Here is a 21,552-nt window from a genome sequence, read left to right on the forward strand (position 1 = left end):
TCAAACGGTCTACTAGCAGCCATTTCCAATGTGTTTAATTTGGGCGTGATTGAGTGAGAAAAAAAAAATATAAACATACTATAATGTATACAGCTTTTCATTTTTTTATTTCTTTAAACTGACATGTTCTATTCGTTCCATGGCAATAAAACTATAGAGAAAAGTCCATTGTTTAAATATTAAAAATTGTTTAATAAAAGCTTATTAAAATTCAACGATGAACAGAGTTAACATTTATTGGTCACACACACTTTGAGGGGCCCTTATTTCAGGACGCCCCCCCCCATCTGGGGGTACACCAGGGGCCCTTATGACCACCAGCCCATCTGGGGGTACACCAGGGGCCCTTATGTCAGGACGCCCATCCCATCTGGGGGTACACCGGCCCATCTGGGGGGGGTACCTCAGGGGCCCTTAGGAACTCCGGCCCACCTGGGGGGGAACCAGGGGCCCTTAGGAACACCAGCCCCCCTGGGGGGGAACCAGGGGCCCTCTGAGCAGAGCAGGGGTCCAGAGGGGCCCCAGAGGGTGCTGAGGATGGTCCTTGAGCGCTGCTCCTTCCCTTGGTCCTTCCAGACCTGGCGAGCGGAGCTCAGAGCTGGACCCCCCAGGCCCACGGCTGGGGGGGGCCCCCGGCTGGGGGGGGGCCAACGGGCGTGGAACCGCCCCGGCCCAGAGCTCTTGAGCCCAGCAGCAGCGCTACTCAACCGTTACCCTCTGTGGACGTGTGACCGCTGCAGATGAGGTGACACGAGTCAGACCAGCCTCAATGCTCCGACCGCTGGGCGTGACCAGACTGAGGGGTACCTCTGGGGGTCCCCTGTGGGTGTACCTCTGGGGGTCCCCTGTGGGGGTCCCCTGATGGGGGCGCTGGGCCGGTATGTTGATTGGCCCATTTTACACAAAAGGTCCCAGGATAGCAGAGCAGACAATCTGGTCCAAACCGCCCGTCCTGCACAACAGCGGCAGACGTCCTCATTGGTCAAGACCAACGAGTCATCGATGATGTCGCAATATTAAGTCAGTTTGTCCGATGGTTTAGGACAGATTGTGGTCAGTGTCTTCATCCCCGTTTTAGTGCATTGTGGGTAAAGCCAGTCAACACTAAAGAAAGCCTTCGTCAAGTGTCATGCAGGGTGCATGTTCAGTGTGTACTGGTGTTGGTGGGAGGTGTTCCAATAGAGAGACTCCTTCCACCACCAGGAGGTGGGAGGCGTTCCAATAGAGAGACGCCTTCCACCACCAGGAGGTGGAAGGCGTTCCAATAGAGACTCCTTCCACCAGGAGGTGGGAGGCGTTCCAATAGAGAGACGCCTTCCACCACCAGGAGGTGGGAGGCGTTCCAATAGAGAGACGCCTTCCACCACCAGGAGGTGGGAGGCGTTCCAATAGAGAGACGCCTTCCACCAGGAGGTGGGAGGCGTTCCAATAGAGACTCCTTCCACCAGGAGGTGGGAGGCGTTCCAATAGAGAGACGCCTTCCACCAGGAGGTGGGAGGCGTTCCAATAGAGACTCCTTCCACCAGGAGGTGGGAGGCGTTCCAATAGAGAGACGCCTTCCACCAGGAGGTGGGAGGCGTTCCAATAGAGACGCCTTCCACCAGGAGGTGGGAGGCGTTCCAATAGAGAGACTCCTCCTGGTGGGAGGCGTTCCAATAGAGAGACTCCTTCCACCACCAGGAGGTGGGAGGCGTTCCAATAGAGAGACTCCTTCCGCCACCAGGAAGTGGGAGGCGTTCCAATAGAGAGACTCCTTCCACCACCAGGAGTTTGGGAGGCGTTCCAATAGAGAGACTCTTTCCACCACCAGGAGTTTGGGAGGCGTTCCAATAGAGAGACTCCTTCCACCACCAGGAGTTTGGGAGGCGTTCCAATAGAGCTACGTCCTGAGGGTGAACCGGCCACAGTGTGGCGGATCCGTCATGTGACCCTCGCTGTTCGTGGTGAACCAATGGGAGCGTGGCAGTAGGGCGGTGTGAGGAGGAATAATGAGATAAAGCTGAGGTTCTAAAATTATTTTAATGCGTCGACCGTTGTTGAAGTGTGCCGCGGTGTTCCCCGCAGAACCCCCGGGCCGTAGTGGTTCTACCGGTGGAGCAGCTGACCAGGGGTTAGCACAGAGGGGCTAAACATAAAGCTAACGGTGCACCGGGACCTTGGTTAACTCTTCCCAGAATGCACCTGGCCCAGTGTAGGAGGATATCAGGGGGACCTTGGGATAAAAGACCCCCGCACCCTTGGGTTGGGGGGGGGGGGTAAATGCTTTGTTAAGGCACAAAATGAGAGAGGGGGATAAAGAAGCAAATGACGCTAGGGGGCTTTTACTCTGAAAGCACCTGATGATGGGGGAGGAGAGATGAATGTCGCGAGTTTACGATTGGCCGACGGACAACGAGGTCTGGTTCCACTGACCCCAGTGGACCAGCCACTTCAAACCACAGCATGAACAGAAAGGACCACCCCCACCACCACCACCACCACCCCCACCACCCCCCCCACAGCCCGGCATGAGAGCAGAGGAACAGGGGGAACCGTCCGGTCCTCAGACTCAGACCCCCGGGAAAACAGCAGCCCCAACGTTAAATAAAATCTTCTTAAATAACAACCTAAACCACGACGGGGGGAGAGGGCAAAGGGAAGTGAAGTCAGGGGGGGGAGCAGTGCTGCTACAGCAGGTTAGCACGCACACACACACACACACACACACACACACACACACACACACACACACTCCCAACCCCAGGGGCGCCAAGGGGGAGGAGCCACGACAGAGGACGCCATCTTGGGACTCCTCCCTCTACCTGGGCTCCTCGGGGGGGGGGGGGCGGCTTCAGTCTCAGAGTCTCTCTCTCCCGCGGCCCCCTCTCTCCCCCCTTCTCCCCCGTTGCAGTCCAAGCCCCGCCCCCCCCTCCAGTGTGCGTACGATGGGATTGGTCGGCTCCGGGGGGGGGTCATACTTCGTGGAAGGTGTCGGCGTCGGAGGCGGAGTCAGAGCAGCGGCCGCGGTCCTGCCGGGCGCCGCGCCAACGCTCGGCCAGCTTCACCAGCTCAGAGAGAACACACACCGAGGAGGTGAGGCCCAGCAGGAACACCAGGTCTGGGGGGGGGGGGGGGGGGGGGACACAGGGACACACACACACACACACAGGGACACACACACACACACACAGGGACACACACACACACACACACACACACAGGGACACACACACACACAGGGACACACACACACACACACACACAGGGACACACACAGGGACACACACAGGGACACACACACACACACGGACACACACACACACACACACACAGGGACACACACACACACACACACACACACACACACACACACACACACAGGGACACACACACACACACACACACACAGGGACACACACACACACACACAGGGACACACACACACACACGCAGGGACACATACACCGGGACACACACACACACACACACACACACGGACACACACACACAGGGACACACACACACACACACAGGGACACACACACACACACACAGGGACACACACACACAGGGACACACACACACACACACACACACACACACACAGGGACACACACACCGGGACACACACACACACACACACACACAGGGACACACACACACACACACACAGGGACACACACACACACACACACACACACAGGGACACACACACACACGCACAGTCAGTGATGCAATGATTCTAGATTTGATGGTATGGTTAATGTGGTTGTAATTATAAGAAGAAATAATAATAAAGCATAATAATTGGGGCGATTCACAATCATTCTGCGTTTATTGTCTGACAACAACACAGATGCTTTAAGTCAGATCAGCCTTCCAAACTTAAAGATTGTATTAAAGATGTTCCACACAAACAAAAATAAATATCTTCTTATTCATTTAATAAAATAATAAGAAGAATGTGAGCGAAAGCGGCGCGCGTGCGCGCGTGCGTGCGTGCGTGCGTGCGTGCGTGTGGCCCCTCACCCAGGACACTGAGGCTCTCGGTCTGGAAGACGCTCTGCAGGGGAGGGAAGTAGATGACCATGAGCTGGCCCATGATGGAGCCCAGCACGGCGTAGCAGAACATCCTGTTGCTGCACAGACCCATCTCGTGCACCATGCGGGTCTGGAGGGGGGAGGGGGTCAGAGGTCAGGGGTCACCGTCTGAACAGGCCCAGTGCATCTCACGTGGTTTACGGCGTGTGTGTTGGAATGGAGTCAATGTGTAACAATAGCATACATGGCCTCACACACACACTCCTAGTGTGTGTGTGTGTGTGTGTGTGTGTGTGTGTGTGTGTGTGTGTGTGTGTGTGTGTGTGTGTGTGTGTGTGTGTGTGTGTGTGTGTGTGTGTGTGTGTGTGTGTGTGTGTGTACCTGGGAGCGGGAGCTGAGGGCGTTGAACATGTCGAAGAAGACGAAGCAGGTGAAGGTCATGGTGGTGTCACGAGGCGTGATCTCGTTGTCCCGCAACTGGAACACACACGCATACAATAATATATGATACAAACACACACCATAATGCATGACACACACACACACACACACCATAATGCATGGCGAACACACTAGGGTTGCCGCGGTGTGGACATTTTCACACCGAGTAATACACTCGTGTCAGCACCGGTATTACCGAGTATAAACGTATAAACTTTGAAACTAGGTCAACCGCCATCTTCTCCGTCAACTCTCCTCTCACACTCGGTGACAGCGTCTCATAACGTTCTATATATACCGTGTTTTCCGCACTATAAGGCGCACTTAAAAGCCTTTAATTTTCTGAAAAAACGACCTTATAATCCGGAGCGCCTTATAAGGCGAACACACGTTCACCAAGACAGGGAGACAGCGACGGGTGACTAACGCCACTATCTGCCAATGGATCGTGGATGCCTGGGCTGATATATCAGTCTCAACTGTGGTCTGAGCTTTCACGAAGGCAGGAATAATCACTGAACTGCCAGGCAACAGCAGCGACACTGACTCGGATAATGACGAGAGGGAGCCGGCATGTTGGATGCCGTAGGCTCGCCCAACTGTTCAATTCGGATACTGAAGAAGAAGAATTCGAGGGATTTGTGGACGGGGAATGAACTGAAAAAGTGAGCTTTACGCGTTATACGTAACTGAACAATGTTGAGTTATGCACTAACGTTTGAATTAGCGGTATCAGACTGCGTCTCTTTTACGTGTTTACAACTGAACAAGGCTGGGAGATATTGTGAATATTCACATTAACGTTTGAACAACGTTGAGTTATTGTGAATGCACTATGTATAAAACTATGTTTTAGACGTAAGTTGAACAATTTCGAGAGTTACTATATTGTGAATGCAATAACGTTTGATTTAGTGGCATCAGACTGTTTCTTTTACTACGTGTTTACTGAATCAGGGAAAAGTTCCCCTCCACGTTTGGGAGAAGAGTGAACAAGGCTGGGAGATATTGTTAATATGCACATTAACGGTTGAACATCGTTACCATGGGAGTGAACGGAGTTGTCAGAACGCTTAATAAAGTTTGACTTTATCCGACTGTTTTGTCGACATTCCCTTTAGCACAGCTCGGTCTAGTGGATGCTTAACGCAACCCCAGTCAAACGTTTTTCTGCACCGGTGCGCCTTATATATGAAAACAGTTCTACAATAGGCCATTCATTGAAGGTGCGCCTTATAATCCGCCTTATAGTGCGGAAAATACAGTAATAGTATAATATAATTTTATAGATAATATCACGGCCAAAAGCTCTGTGCGCCTCCGGATGGCCGTAGCGCGGGGAGCTCTCGTAGGGATTGGGCTTCGCTGGGTTTGTTTACCGGCGTTGCTATGGTTACCGGTCTTGTGCGTTCCAACGGTTTATTAGGTAGCCTATCTATTATTTAAGCAATAGATCACGCCAGGCTGTGGTATGTGCTCATTATACCACTGTTACGGGGCGTTGTCCGGCCCCGACGCGCAGCGGAGGGCCGGCGACCCCCTTCACAGTGGTATAATGAGCACATGCCACTGACTGAAGTGATCTATTGCTTTTATACAACGGTTACTGTTATGGCGAAACGAAAGTCATAGACACACTACATTTAAAAAGAAACAAAGAAAGTCAAAATAGCCGTTTTATCAAAGAATACAAAAAAGAAGTCCCTCCTGGCTGCCGCTATGCATCGACGGTCGCTATGCAACACACTTTAGCGTCCCTCCGAGAGAAGGCTCCGATAGAGCGGTTCGCCGGCAATTTATCCTATGGAGCAGTTCACTCGCCGTGTGCCTAAGCTTTCGTTAGTCTCTCCATCGCCTTGCTCACTCCCGGAGTAACAACATTTACACCCTCTCCATCATCCAACACATGTTTTACTTTGTAACTGTTTCTACTTCCAGGCGCGGAGTGATATGCAAACTTTCACAAAATGATCGGGCGTCATAGCAGTTATGTATATGCTCATTATACAACAGTTTGGAACCAATCAGATCGCTGGATTTAGGTCCCCCGTTGTATAATATGTAATATATCTATTATTATCACATTTTTATTTTCTTAATCATAATTATATTATTACACGCACAATAATGCATGATAGACAAACACACACACGCACAGACACAATAATGCATGATACACACAAAGACACACTATGTGTTGTACCTGTGTGTGTTTGTGTGTCTATGTGTCTGTGTGCGCGTTTGCGTGTGTGCGTGTGCGAGTGCAAGTGCGTACCTCTCTCCAGAAGACGAAGAGCGTGCCACAGACGATGACGAAGGCTGACAGCAGCACCTTGAGCAGCAGGCTGCGGGTGATGATGCTGTCCCTCACGTTACGGGGGGGCTGGCGAATCACCTCCCGGTCCACGGGCTCCACGCCCAGACTGCACGCACACACACACACACACACACACACACACACACACACACACACACACACAGTGTTACAGTACATAGTCTCACACACACACACACACACACACACACAGTGTTACAACACAAAGTCACACACACACACACACACACACACACACACACAGTGTTACAATACATAGTCACACACGCACACACACACACACACACACACACACACACACACAGTGTTACAATACATAGTCACACACACACACACACACACACACACACACACAGTGTTACAACACACATACACACACACACACACACTGTTACAGTACATCATCACAGAGATGAACTACAGTTCCCATCATGCACCAGTACCTCTGTGCGGGGGGGCCGTCCATGATGATGTTGATCCAGAGGATCTGCATGGCGTTCAGCGGGTTGGGGAAGTTCATCAGCGTTGCCAAGGAGATGAGGGTGAGCGCTGCGATGCTCCTGGGGACCAATGGGAGAGGGGGTGGGCGGGGTCAAGGGACTGGCTGCATTGTACCACAACCAGGGGTGGACACGGTGCACCCTGGGGCTGTCGGCAGGGGGGGGGGGGGGGGGGCAGGGGGGCAGAGGCGGGGCTTACGTGCTCAGCTGGAAGCGGACAAAGTTCTTGATGTTGTTGTAGATCCCCTTCCCCTCCTCGATGGCAGAGCTGCAACACGAGAACCACAGTGAGTACCGTGGTAATACTGTCTCAGAGAGTACTGTGGTAGTACTGTCTCAGTGAGTACTGTGGTAGTGCTATGGTAGTACTGGCTCAGAGAGTACTGTGGTAGTGCTATGGTAGTACTGTCTTAGTGAGTACTGTGGTAGTGCTATGGTAGTACTGGCTCAGAGAGTACTATGGTAGTACTGGCTCAGTGTGTACTATGGCAGTACTATGGTAGTACTTTGTTAGTTGTATGTAGGTACTGTGGTAGTACTGGTCAGTATCGGTCAGTATCGGTCAGTATCGCTCGGTACCGGTCGGTACCGCTCGGTAACGGTCACTCACAGGATGGTGGCGAAGTCGTCGTCCACCAGGATCATGTCGGCCGCCTCCTTGCAGACGTCCGTCCCCGTTAGCCCCATCGCCACGCCGATGTCCGCCGCCTTCAGCGCCACCGCGTCGTTAACGCCGTCCCCCGTCATGGCAACCACCGCGCCGATGTTCTGGAGGGACTGCACACACGCGGACCGGGTGAACACACACACACACACACACACACACACACACACACACACACACACACACACACACACACACACACACACACACACACACACACACACACACACACACACACACACACACACACACACTCCCATCTGGCCGCAGACATAGGGAACTCGACTGGAGAAAAGCCCATTTCAAAATAAGTTTTGTCCCCTCAGCCATCATAGCTCTGAACAAAAATATGTTGATTTTTCGTCACTGTACATTGTCCATGTCGTGTTTATTCCTGTGTACGTGTTTATCTGTGGTATATGTGGGAAGAGGGTTTATCTGGTGTACATGTGGGGAGAGAGTTTATTTGTCATCTGTGTGCTACACAATGATGCTACACAATGTTTCTACACAGTGTTGCTACACAATGTTGCTACACAGTGTTGCTACACAGTGTTGCTGCACAGTGTTGCTACACTGTGCAGCAACACTGAGTTGCTACATTGCGTTGCTACATTGCGTTATGTCTTTTTAAAAGTATGCTGCCCTGAAGCTGACTTGACTGTCTGAAAACAATTATCCCCTTGGGGACATTAAAGAACCTTACTAACTAACACACCAAGTTAACAAACACACACCCTGTTAACACACACACAAGCCTTGAGGAAACCAGATGCTACTAAAGACCACACCATGTACCTTCACTATCTTCAGCTTGTTCCTGGGGCTGGCTCTGTAGAACACCACGATCTGGAGGGGGGAGGGGTACCGACAGAGACAGACAGACAGACAGACAGTGAGTGACTTATTGAATGAGAGAGACAGATAGAGAAAGAAACAGAGACAGACAGACAGTGAGTGACTTAGTGAATGAGAGAGACAGAGATAGAGAAAGAAACAGAGTCAGACAGACAGACAGACAGAGTGAGAGACAGACAGGCAGACAGTGAGTGACTTAGTGAATGAGAGACAGACAGACAGAGGGAGAGATTACCCTCGGGACAATCTGGGACAGCTGATGCAGGTCCATTTGGTCCACCTCCTCCCCGGACAGACACTGAGACCCCTTGGTGTAGAGACCCAGCCTGCTGGCTGCACACACACACACACACACACACACACACACACACACACACACACACACACACACACACACACACACACACACACACACACACACACACACACACACACACACACACACAATTACATAACATGCTTCATACGAACATGCATTAAGGAATTCTAAGGGCAAAAATTGTAGACAGACAGAACCTATAGAGACAGACAGAGTACCTATACAGACACAGACAGACAGGCGGTACCCAGACAGACAGACAGACAGAGTACCTATACAGACACAGACAGACAGACAGACAGACAGACAGACAGACAAGCAGACAGACAGACAGGCGTACCTATAGAGACAGGCAGACAGACAGGCAAGACAGACGGGCGTACCTATAGAGACAGGCAGACAGACAGGCAAGACAGACGGGCGTACCTATAGAGACAGGCAGACAGACAGGCAAGGCAGACGGGCGTACCTATAGAGACAGGCAGACAGGCAGACAGACGGGCGTACCTATAGAGACAGACAGACAGGCAGACAGACGGGCGTACCTATAGAGACAGACAGACAGGCAGACAGACGGGCGTACCTATAGAGACAGACAGACAGGCAGACAGACGGGCGTACCTATAGAGACAGACAGACAGACAGACAGGCGGTACCTATAGAGACAGGCAGACAGGCAGACAGACGGGCGTACCTATAGAGACAGACAGGCAGACAGGCAGACAGACGGGCGTACCTATAGAGACAGACAGGCAGACAGGCAGACAGACGGGCGTACCTATAGAGACAGACAGACAGGCAGACAGACGGGCGTACCTATAGAGACAGACAGACAGACAGACAGGCGGTACCTATAGAGACAGGCAGACAGGCAGACAGACGGGCGTACCTATAGAGACAGACAGGCAGACAGACGGGCGTACCTATAGAGACAGACAGGCAGACAGGCAGACAGACGGGCGTACCTATAGAGACAGCCGTCTCCTGGGAGTCTCCGGTGATCATCTTGATGGCGACCCCCGAGCCGATGAGCGTGCCGATCGCCTCCTTGACCCCTGACCTCGGGGGGTCGATGATGCCCACCAGGCCCAGGAAGGTGAGGCTGCCCATCTGTGGGCCCGACGCAAACGCCAGGACTACACACACATACACACACACACACACACACACACACACACACACACACCTTAAGTATTGGGTGTGATCCAGGGTGTTGGGGTGGGCTCTGAGTAGACCGGGTCCCCCCCCCCCCGCCCTTCTGCCGGCGGTCTGAGTCCCCCCTGCAGAAGGGTTTGGAGAGGGGCAATACACTTCCTACTGCTTCCGATATGTTTTTGTGTTTTTGTGTATTGGCTGGTGTAACACGATGACGAAAGAGAAGCAACGGCAAGCAGCCAATCGCGTCCAGAGTCATTTGAACTCGGCCCGTTGGTCACGCCTCTAGAGCTGAAGAAAGTAACAGCAGCTTCTGGGGAGTCACAGCTGTGGTCTGTAACTGTGGAGTCACAGCTGTGGTCTGTAACTGTGGAGTCACAGCTGTGGTCTGTAACTGGAGACACAGCTGTGGTCTGTAACTGTGGAGTCACAGCTGTGGTCTGTAACTGGAGCCACAGCTGTGGTCTGTAACTGGAGACACAGCTGTGGTCTGTAACTGGAGACACAGCTGTGGTCTGTAACTGGAGTCACAGCTGTGGTCTGTAACTGGAGACACAGCTGTGGTCTGTAACTGGAGCCACAGCTGTGGTCTGTAAGCTATGGAGTCACAGCTGTGGTCTGTAACTGGAGACACAGCTGTGGTCTGTAACTGGAGACACAGCTGTGGTCTGTAACTGGAGACACAGCTGTGGTCTGTAACTGTGGAGCCACAGCAGGTGTCTGCTATGAGGACCTGATCCTGAGGGGGGCCGTACCTCGGAGGCCGGCCGTCCCCATGTAGCTCTTCTGCTGCTGGAACAGCTCCCTCTGCTGCTGGCTGAGCGGTACTGCGGCGCCCTGGCTGTTGAAGAAGGTGCAGTAGCGGATGACCTGCTCATACGCCCCCTTCATGAAGAACACCCCGGGCTGGTCCTGGGGAGAGAGGACGGGGGGGGGGACACACACCACACACCAGACCCACAGAGAACCCAGGGGGGACACACACCACACACACACACAACAGACAACACACATACACACACAGAACACATACCAGACGGAACCCACAAAATACACACCACACACACACACACACCACACACCACACACACACACACACACACACACACACACACACACACAAAGCCTTTAGTTACCACACACGTTACCCCTATAGTTACCCCTCCAGCCATGTGTTACCAGTCTATGGTCCCCCCGACTGGAGGGGGACGTCTGGGTCTGTTCTTCACTGAATGGTCCTGGGATCCCAGAGATCCCAGACCGGACCTGCTGACCTACTGGACCTACTGACCTGGTACAGACCTACTGACCTGCTGGAACTACTGACCTGCTGGACCTACTGGACCTACTGACCTGGTACTGACCTGCTGACCTGCTGTGTACTACTACCTACTGACCTAATGGACCTGCTGACCTACTGGACCTACTGACCTGGTAGTGATCTCCTGGTCCTACTCACCTGCTGACCTACTGGACCTACTGACCTGGTACTGACCTGCTGACCTAGTGACCTGGTCCCAGACCTATTGACCTAGTGACCTGGTCCCAGACCTACTGACCTACTGACCTGGTCCCAGACCTACTGACCTGCTGGGTGCGGTGGACGCAGCGGACGGCCATCCACTTGTTCTCCGAGGTGAACGGTTGCTCCTCCAGACGCACAAACTCCTGCTGCACCGACTCCAGACCGGCCTGCAACAGGAGGGTCAGGACCCGGGGGGGACCCCGAGATCTGGGTCAGCCAGGACCCCGCACCACCCTGGCCCCATGGGCTCTGAGGTACGGGGGGGGATGGGCTGACGGGGGGGGGGGAGGGGACCCTGACTCGGGGTGCCTACGGCCCTCAGACTCGGGACCCCATTAAGCTCTGAGGAGGTGGACCCCCCCCCCCCCCCTGATTGTCAGCTCCGTGTCAACATGTACCGTCTAGATCCTCATATAGAAAATAGCTTAGGGAGCCTTCTCAAACCCGTTGTTATGTTGAGATATCTAAAGTCTGTCAGCCATCTCCCAGGATCCCGTCTGTTGCGCCAGAGCCCAGGAAGGCTCGTGAACCGGAGGTTGGGAATCCCCGCTCCCACCTGATCCCACCATGGCTGATACGACTTATACAGGGGGGGGGGGGGGGGGGGGGGGGGGGGGGGGGAGTGAGTGTATGCGTACCTTCATGGCCAGCGCGAGGAGAGCGCCCTCTGTGGGTCGTCCCAGCAGTGTGTTGTTCCTGATGACCGAGTCGTTACACACACACCCCACCTGCAACACAAATAGTCAGGAACACAATTCACCACAATCCTTAAGAACACACACCTTTCAGAAACACCCTGCTTTATTATACAGCCAATGATGGGTGATTCTTAGTGAGTGAGTGATTGATTCTTAGTGAGTGAGTGAGTGATTCTTAGTGAGTGAGTGATTGATTCTTAGTGAGTGAATGAGTCTTAGTAATTGAGTGAGTGAATGTTAGTGAGTGAGTCTTATTAAGTGAGTGAGTCTTAGTGAGTGAGTCTGAGTGAGTCTGAGTGAGTGAGTCTTCGTGAGTGAGTGAGTGAGTCTTCGTGAGTGAGTGAGTGAGTGAGTGAGTGAGTGAGTGAGTGAGTGAGTCTTAGTGAGTCTTAGTGAGTGAGTGAGTGAGTGAGTGAGTGAGTCTTCGTGAGTGAGTGAGTCTTAGTGAGTGAGTGAGTGAGTCTTAGTGAGTGAGTGAGTGAGTGAGTGAGTGAGTGAGTCTTAGTGAGTGAGTCTTAGTGAGTGAGTGAGTGAGTGAGTGAGTGAGTGAGTGAGTGTACCTCCACTATCTTGCTGATGGAGGGGCAGGCGTATCCGTGCACCACGTCTCCGTCCAGCAGCACCTCCCCCGCCCCGTTGTAGCCAACGCCCGTCACCTGGAGAGCAGACGGACACGCCCGGCGGCCAATCAGAGACAGCCATTCAGTGAAAGTATATTAAATCACAGTGGAGGTGAGAGTTGAGCTACGGTGCTCTCTTAAACCGTCCGTTTAGTAGGACGGAGGTTTCCCCTGGGGGGTCAAGCCCTCCACCCCCCCCCCCCCCCGTACCTCTGCGTGGAGGCCATCCGACGTGAACACCTGAGTCACCGTCATCTCGTTCTTGGTCAGAGTGCCGGTTTTATCAGAGCAGATCACGTTACAGCAGCCTGGGCACAAACGACCAATCAATACATCATCCATACATCATCACCCAATCAGATCCCGTTACGTCAACCTGGGCTCAAACGACCAATCAATACATCACCCATACATCAACACCCAATCAGATCACGTTACATCAACCTGGGCTCAAACGACCAATCAATACATCATCCATACATCAACACCCAATCAGATCCCGTTACGTCAACCTGGGCTCAAACGACCAATCAATACATCATTCCATACATCATCACCCAATCAGATCCCGTTACAGCAGCCTGGGCACAAACGACCAATCAATGCATCATCCATACATCATCACCCAATCAGATCCCGTTACAGCAGCCTGGGCACAAACGACCAATCAATACATCACCCATACATCATCACCCAATCAGATCCCGTTACAGCAGCCTGGGCTCAAACGACCAATCAATGCATCATCCATACATCATCACCCAATCAGATCCCGTTACAGCAGCCTGGGCACAAACGACCAATCAATACATCACCCATACATCATCACCCAATCAGATCCCGTTACAGCAGCCTGGGCTCAAACGACCAATCAATGGTCGTTTGAGCCACTAGTATTGTAGCAGCAGTACTACGTAGTAGGGTAGTATTAGCACTAAAACTAGTAGTTTAGTATTAGTAGTACAACTAGTAGAAACCGGGGTCCACCCAGTCGGGGTCAGAGGTCGTGTCGGTGCACGGGGTCCACCCAGTCGGGGTCAGAGGTCGTGTCGGTGCACGGGGTCCACCCAGTCGGGGTCAGAGGTCGTGTCGGTGCACGGGGTCCACCCAGTCGGGGTCAGAGGTCGTGTCGGTGCACGGGGTCCACCCAGTCGGGGTCAGAGGTCGTGTGACTCACTCAGGGTCTCCACGATGGGCAGCTTCTTGACGATGGCCCTCTTCTTCACCATGCGCATGACCCCCAGGGCCAAGGTCACCGTCACCACGATGGGGAGGCCCTCTGGGATGGCCGCCACCGCCAGGCTGGGGGGGGGGAGGTCACCATGGTTACCACAGTGAGGTCACCAGGGGGAGGCCACCATGGTTACCGTGGGGAGGTCACCACGGTTACCAAACGGGAGGTCTAAATGGTTACCAGGGGGAGGTCACCATGGTTACCAGGGGGAAGTCACCATGGTTACAAGGGGGAAGTCACCAGGGTTACCAGGGTGATGTCACCAGGGGAGGTTACGTTTGTAGGTAACCAGGGTAACAGGGGAGGTAACCAGGGTAACAGGGAGGGTAACCAGGGTAACAGGGGAGGTAACCAGGGTAACAGGGGGAGGGTAACGAGGTTAACGGGGGAGGTAACCAGGGTAACAGGGGAGGTAACCAGGGTAACAGGGGAGGTAACTAGGGGAGGGAGCAATGCGCTGGGCTCAAGTCATAAGTGCATAGACAGCGGCTGAGGGCTTATGTTTAAGGGAATAGCCCAAGGCTGAGTTAAGGGCACTCCCATTAAGATAAAGGGTGGGGACACTATTGTACGGGGTGTGGCCTACCTGACGCCGATGGTGAACATGTCCATGATCCGCTTGCCCTGGAGCCAGCCAACCAGCATGATCACCCCTGACAACACACACAGGGGCAGGCTTAGACACACACACACACACACACACACACACACACACACACACACACACACACACACACACACACACACACACACACACACACACACACACACACACACACACACACACGGGCAGGCTAAGAGAGACACACGCACACACACATACAGAGATGGACCCCCCCCCCACACACAGACACACACACACACACACCGGTCCGTACCTATGATGCAGAAGGAGTAGAGCGAGAGCTGCTTCCCCAGCAGGTCCATGCTCTTCTGGAGCGGTGTCTTAGGAGCCTGGAGCCAGCAGGGGGCGGTGGAGGTTAGGTATACCACACACACAGTAACAGCGCACGCACACACACCGTTACAGTACGAAATCAATAAGAGTCAGCCTACCTCCTCTGCCTGCATCATCTTGAACACCTCCCCAAACTCTGAGTTCTCTCCGGTTCCTATGACGATGCCCTGGGGGGACGATCAAACAGAAGCATTGGTCGGTCTTCATTCTGAATTCAACATCTCCACTGGTTCAGGCTGGTGCCAGACCAGTATGAACCAGTCCCAGCCCAGTTGACCCACCTTGGCCTTGCCACAGCGGACCAGTGTCCCCATGAAGGCCAGGTTGCTGCGCGAGGCCATGTCCCCTCCGTTGCTGGCCGGGTCCTGGGGGGCCGTGGTCTTGGAGGAGGGGGAGGTCTCCCCAGTCAGGCTCGACTCGTCCACAGCCAGGTCACTGGCCTGGGGAGGGGGGAGGGGGGGGGGTCAAACACACAATTAGCAGCGGAGGAGGTAGAGCAGGCTCTGGTCCGATCCCGGGCCCCCCCCAGCGGAGCGTCGAGGTGTCCCTGAGCGAGCCCCCCCACCCTGACTGCTCTGATCCAGCTGTCGCCCTGCGTGGCTGACTCCGCCGTCGGCGTGATAATGGGTGTATGAATGGGTGAATGTTGGGCAATATCGTAAAGTGCTTTTAGTGGCCAATGGTTAGGGATACGCTACATATACTGTTCACCATCCCATTTCCCATTCATCAGGGTTCAAACCCCAGTATTGGAGGAAGGCGTCGACGGAAAGATCAAACAGACGTAGATAACCTGATCCTCTTGGGTCATCAAGAGCTCAATCATACATCAAAGACATGCAGGGTGGGACATTATAATCTGCCGCAATTAGAAATTACTAAAAAAAACAAACACTGTTTGTTCATGTGCGTGCGTGCGTGTGTGTGTTCGTGCGTGTGCATGTGTACCTCGAAGAGACGCAGGTCGGCCGGGACCCTCTCCCCAACGGACAGACAGACGGTGTCTCCTGGGACCAGTTCTCTGGCCAACAGCTGCTCCAGACGTCCATCACGGATACTGGGCGAGAGACACAGAGAGAGAGAGAGAGACAGACAGAGAGAGAGAGACAGAGAGAGAGACGGAGAGAGAGAGAGACAGAGACAGAGACAGAGACAGAGACAGAGACAGAGAGAGAGACAGAGACAGAGACAGAGACAGAGACAGAGACAGAGACAGAGACAGAGACAGAGACAGAGAGAGAGAGGGAGAGAGAGAGAGAGAGAGAGAGACAGAGAGACAGAGAGAGAGAGAGAGAGAGAGAGAGAGAGAGACAGAGAGAGAGACAAAGACAAAGAGAGAGTGAGAGTGAGAGACAAAGAGAGAGTGAGAGTGAGAGACAGAGACAGAGACAGAGAGGGAGAGGGAGCGAGAAGGAGAGACAGAGGGACACAGATACAGAGAGGGAGAGGGAGCGAGAGAGGGAGCGAGAAGGAGAGACAGAGGGACACAGATAAAGACAGGGAGAGAGACATAAACAGAGAGGGATATAGAGAAGAGAGGGATAGAGAGAAGAGAGGGACGGAGCGACAAGACAAAGAGAAACAGTTGTGAACCGGATTCAAGGCACCAAAGGAAACCGTTGGCCCGGTGCAGGAGGTGATAAGGCCTTACCAGTGGCATTCTGGAGGAACCAGCTTCCCCAACTCTTCTAGAGATTTCTCTGAACGGTACTCCTGCACACACACACCCACACACACGCGCTCATTAATCCCCAGGAAGGAGGCACTTGCCAACAGACACGTTGGCAGCAAACATTCTTCACCGCGGTTCACTGACTGACAGCACGCTTCAACTAGAAGACGGAAGGCCATTTCAGAACGACAGTGAAACCCTCTTCCTCTGTCTTGTGTGTGTGAGTGTATCTCTAAGAGCATGTGATTAGGTACAGCGTTGCTCTGACAACAATTTCATTATCGCTCTTAAGTGTGTGTATGTCCAAAAACACAGTATAAACTGGTGCTCTTACTCGTTTTAACATGTGTGGGAAGATGTGAAAGACTTGAGAATGCGTCTTAGATATAATCGTGGAATACAATAATTATGACTTACCTGCACAAAGGCAACCGTAACAACTATGATTATGGCCTGTAAACAGAGAACACAGAGCCATTAGGGTGGAACGAACACTCATTTGAATCCAACAGATCCGGTCCAACATGGCACCGTATTGGTTACACAACTCGTCCCGCATCAAGTCATGTGATCATCACCACTGAAAGATTGTACCTGTGTGTGCGTGTGCGTGCGTGGTTGTGTGTGTGTAAGAGTGAGTGGATGTGTGTGTGTGTGTGTGAGAGTGAGTGAGAATGAGTGGATGTGTGCGTGTTTGTGTGTGAGAGTGAGTGGATGTGTGTGTTTGTGTGTGAGAGTGAGAGAGTGAGTGGATGTGTGTGAGAGTGTGAGAGTGAGTGGATGTGTGTTCATGTGTGTGTGTGTAAGATTGAGTGGATGTGCGTGCGTGTGTGCGTGCGTGCGTGCGTGCGTGCGTGCGTGCGTGCGTGCGCATACCACAGTAATGCTGATGGCATCATCAAACTGGTGCATGAGCACACTGATGACAGCGGACGCGAGGAGCAACAGGATGAGAGGGTCCTTGAACTAGAGAGAGGCAGGGCGAGAGACAAAGGCGGATACAGGGAAGGTCAGTTACATTCTCTTGCGTTTACTCAGCTAATATTTACTGATTTTAATGTGTGATATGGCAACGTGAAATGTCAACATTGACGAAGGAATTGGCATTACATATCAAATGTTAGAGAAAGATAGAGAGGTAGAAAATGAGAGCAAGAGAGAGACAGAGAGAGAGCGAGAGACAGACAGTCAGAGAGGGAGAGAGAGAGTCAGACAGGGAGAGAGAGAGACCGAAAGACGGAGAGAGACTGAGACGAAGAGTCAGAGTGGGAGAGAAAGTCAGAGGGGGAGAGAGTCAGAGAGGTTGAAAGTCAGAGATGGAGAGTCAGAGAGGGAGAGAGTGTCACAGAGTTAGAGCGGGAGAGAGGGAGAGTCAGAGAGGGAGAGAGTCAGAGAGGGAGAGAGTGAGAGAGGGAGAGAGTCAGAGAGGGAGAGATTGTTGAGGAAGGAATGAATTGATAAAGTACCTTATTTATCCCCGTAGGGAGATTTGGGTTCACTAAATCAAACCACAAAGCATAATCAATGACCATGTAGATATAAAAACGGACGATCCTGCTAGATCGTGGGTATCTGTGTACAGGGAATACCAAACGCAGGCGATGTGTGTGCGCGCGAACGTCCCCGCGGCTTCGTTAGCGCGCGGCGGCGGCGGCGTGTGGACCTGTGGTGTCACTGCAGAGGCCGCTCCGCGCCCTCAACACACACGCTGACACAGAAAGGCCGCCCCCGGTGGGTTGAAACCAGGACGGAGCGAGCTAATTTCAGCACGGGTCGACCACGTGACCCGGTTTCCATGCCAACCATAGAACCCTTCCACGCCCGATCCCCGGTCCCTGCAGGAGCACGGGGACCACGCGGAGGCACTTTCATCCAGAGTAGCTCCCGGCCACCAGGCCCGATGCCACCGGGGCGCCTGGCTTCAGACGGGCCAGGCTTTGACCCAGAGCCCTTTGTCGGGGCGCAACACCGCTGGACCGTCCTGCCCGCCCTTCAGAATCAACAAAGCTTACAGGCATGCTAGCTAGCCCAGCTGCATGCTAGCTAGCCCGTAGCGAAGTGCTCTCTGAAGGCAGCCACCGGGTAAGCGAATGGTCCTCATCCACACCTCGCAGCCATCTCGGCTCCACCAGGGCTCTGAGACGCCTTCGGCTCCCTCACCGAGCTGGCGTACGGATCCAAGAAGGCCACGGGGTGAATGAGGCCCACGGTGGAGCCCGAAGGTAAGCGCCTCTTGGAGCTGATCATGAAACAGGCCCCTCAGGTCGTCTTCTCCCCAGGAGAGGAGACCCCAGGCCTGGTCCGAGGGGCTCCGTGAGAAGCGTTTAAATCCCGGCCGTCGCCGCGCCCAGTCCCGGATATCAGCCCACCCCCCCTCCCCCCCCCCCCCTGCATTGGAATGCAGGCACCCTAGGTGTGCGCCGTTGCCGTGCCGACACATTAGCGACTGCTCACTTGGCAGATGGCAGAGGGGGGCTCGGCACTAGCCTCCTCCGTCTGGCTGGGAGGGAGCCCAGAGGAGACCAGGCGGTTGCAGGAGAGAGCAGATTGCCTGGTGCCTCACAGCCGGGACACCCCCCTGGATCACCGTATGAACGCAATCCATTATTCTATTATTCTGAGACCGCCGTCCAATAGCGTCCCGGGTACAGCCCCTGTTAGGCCTTTATAAACCCCCATATAGCAGATGCCAGAATGTGGGGGACCCCCCCCCCCCCCCCACCCCCACTACGCGTCCTGTGAGCTCCGACCCCACGAGCCAGCGGGCCGGGGACTGGGGGACGAGGACCTGGGGAGGACCTGAGGGAAGGTACTCCACATCCTGCAGGGCTGGGCAGCCCGTACCCCTTGGGGTCGGCAGTGGCTCTGGGGGTTGACTGGTCCCCGCTACGTTGCTCGTTCGACCCCCGGCTCCTCCTAGTACCCCCCCCCCCCCCCACTGCCCTGATGCTGGATGCTCCTCAGTGCTAAAAGGGCTGGGCCGGTTGCCCTCGGTTGAACTTTCCCGAGACGGTAAACATTTCAATGAAATGCAAACGATCAAATGCTGCTAAGGAGAAGTGCAAACATGACTACCGAGCGCACGCCCTCCGTTCATCAGAATCCACACGGTGAGCAGTGGCGCCGGCGGCGTCGGTCCGAGGCGGTCAGGACCTCTGCTGCCCTGACCCCGCGGGAGACTCTTGGCATGAGGGGCACGGTGAGAGACACGGTGAGGAACTGTGAAATCAGTCCTCACTCTGTGTGCGACTGTGCGCTCTAGAAATATCCATTAACCAAATTCATAATAGCTAGAAGAGCAATTGGCATTTTTATGTGGGATGCACCGGTTCCGTTAGGTATAGAGGTATCGGGTGGTTGTGTCTGAGAAGTGTCTGGCATCGGTATCGCTGCATCCATATTTTTTATGCATTTATTTTTATGCATTTATTGCATGCCAAAGGTTTACATGTGGACATTTACAAGAGCTTTGACACAAAAGACAGAAGAGCTGTTCAGCAGCAGACACTCAGAAGCGACTTACAAGGACGTGTGTGTGTGTGTGTGTGTGTGTGTGGGGGGGGGGGGGGGGGTGGCAACCTACCTGGCACATGTACTTCCTCCAGAGGGGCTCGTCCTCGCTGATGTCGAACTCATTCCAGCCGTGGTAGGCCCTCCTCCGGGCGACCTCCTCCTGCGACAGACCCAGCTGCAGCTCCGCCTGCGCAGCGGGAAGACCAGATCACCACCAGGCCCTGCTCAGAGCCTCACACCCCTCCGGCGCCCCCTGGGGGCGGCCGGCATGCAGCAGGGCGTCTCTTATAAGGCCGGTTTATAGCAGGTCCCGTGGTGATGGCCGCCACCAGAGAACCACTGCTTAATACTACACGCAGCACCATGCGCAGACACTGACTGTGACACGTTGATGTAAAAGACAGACGTTAATGACGTTAAACAAGGTGTGGGGAAGCCGAAAAGGGGTTTGTTCTCTGGCTGATTTTGTCATTAATCCTTGTTGATAGGGCCTTCACCGAGTGCTGTTGTTATAACCTTTATGATGAATAGAAGATAGACAGTAGGGTGGGGGAGAGGAGACGAGGGAATGACGTGTGGCATTGGGCCGCAGTCCAGGAGCCAACCCCGTCCCTCCCTTTAGCATATTGTCTGCAGGGCGTGGGTTCTGTGTTTCTAACTAGGCTTCAAAGGGAGCAATGGGAGGAGGCGGCTTACGTCCGAGCTCGCTCCAAGCTAACTAGACTGAGCCCGGCTCCGGAGTCGGGCTGATGCGTGTCAGAGGGGAGGCTTGTTAGTGTTGCCACAGTACCTGAAGGATGCAGGCCACTTCGTTGACGGGGAGCTGGCTGGCTTTCTTTGGACCTAGTACAGGCACCATCATCTCATCTTCTCTGGAGGGGGGTCTCGGGGAAAGCTGAAACACAAGACCATGCAGGTCAATCAATCCACTCAATCACTGAATTATAGGGAGGAGATCATCCAATATTTAGAACCAGTGTCCAACAACAGAAAAAAATACATCTTTCCAATCCATCTCTAGATTACCATTGGAAAACATA

The 21,552-nt window shown here is 53.6% G+C and overlaps 1 protein-coding gene across 2 annotated transcripts in view; it reads right to left on the reverse strand.

The window, feature by feature from the left end:
- Positions 1 to 86: 86 nt before the first annotated feature.
- The window catches only part of atp2c1 (ATPase secretory pathway Ca2+ transporting 1), a 31,618-nt gene continuing 10,152 nt past the window's right edge, over positions 87 to 21,552 (reverse strand). For both annotated transcript variants that reach the window (XM_030358738.1, XM_030358737.1), the window contains exons 2-27: positions 21,303 to 21,407; positions 20,583 to 20,699; positions 17,876 to 17,965; positions 17,417 to 17,452; positions 16,979 to 17,040; positions 16,276 to 16,384; positions 15,609 to 15,767; positions 15,426 to 15,494; positions 15,248 to 15,323; positions 14,956 to 15,022; positions 14,313 to 14,437; positions 13,346 to 13,443; positions 13,076 to 13,171; positions 12,456 to 12,545; positions 11,880 to 11,984; positions 11,048 to 11,204; positions 10,103 to 10,273; positions 9,054 to 9,151; positions 8,759 to 8,809; positions 7,907 to 8,073; positions 7,496 to 7,564; positions 7,240 to 7,356; positions 6,737 to 6,884; positions 4,402 to 4,497; positions 4,009 to 4,150; positions 87 to 3,097 (exon numbers count right to left, since the gene is read on the reverse strand). In XM_030358738.1, coding sequence (XP_030214598.1) covers positions 2,952 to 3,097; positions 4,009 to 4,150; positions 4,402 to 4,497; positions 6,737 to 6,884; positions 7,240 to 7,356; positions 7,496 to 7,564; positions 7,907 to 8,073; positions 8,759 to 8,809; positions 9,054 to 9,151; positions 10,103 to 10,273; positions 11,048 to 11,204; positions 11,880 to 11,984; positions 12,456 to 12,545; positions 13,076 to 13,171; positions 13,346 to 13,443; positions 14,313 to 14,437; positions 14,956 to 15,022; positions 15,248 to 15,323; positions 15,426 to 15,494; positions 15,609 to 15,767; positions 16,276 to 16,384; positions 16,979 to 17,040; positions 17,417 to 17,452; positions 17,876 to 17,965; positions 20,583 to 20,699; positions 21,303 to 21,407 — 2,766 coding nt within the window. In that variant the 3' untranslated portion in view covers positions 87 to 2,951. The remainder of the gene's footprint in view (positions 3,098 to 4,008; positions 4,151 to 4,401; positions 4,498 to 6,736; positions 6,885 to 7,239; positions 7,357 to 7,495; positions 7,565 to 7,906; positions 8,074 to 8,758; positions 8,810 to 9,053; positions 9,152 to 10,102; positions 10,274 to 11,047; positions 11,205 to 11,879; positions 11,985 to 12,455; positions 12,546 to 13,075; positions 13,172 to 13,345; positions 13,444 to 14,312; positions 14,438 to 14,955; positions 15,023 to 15,247; positions 15,324 to 15,425; positions 15,495 to 15,608; positions 15,768 to 16,275; positions 16,385 to 16,978; positions 17,041 to 17,416; positions 17,453 to 17,875; positions 17,966 to 20,582; positions 20,700 to 21,302; positions 21,408 to 21,552) is intronic.

This window comes from Gadus morhua, chromosome 6, assembly GCF_902167405.1.
Source record: "Gadus morhua chromosome 6, gadMor3.0, whole genome shotgun sequence".
In the NCBI taxonomy this organism is placed as follows: Eukaryota; Metazoa; Chordata; class Actinopteri; order Gadiformes; family Gadidae; genus Gadus; species Gadus morhua.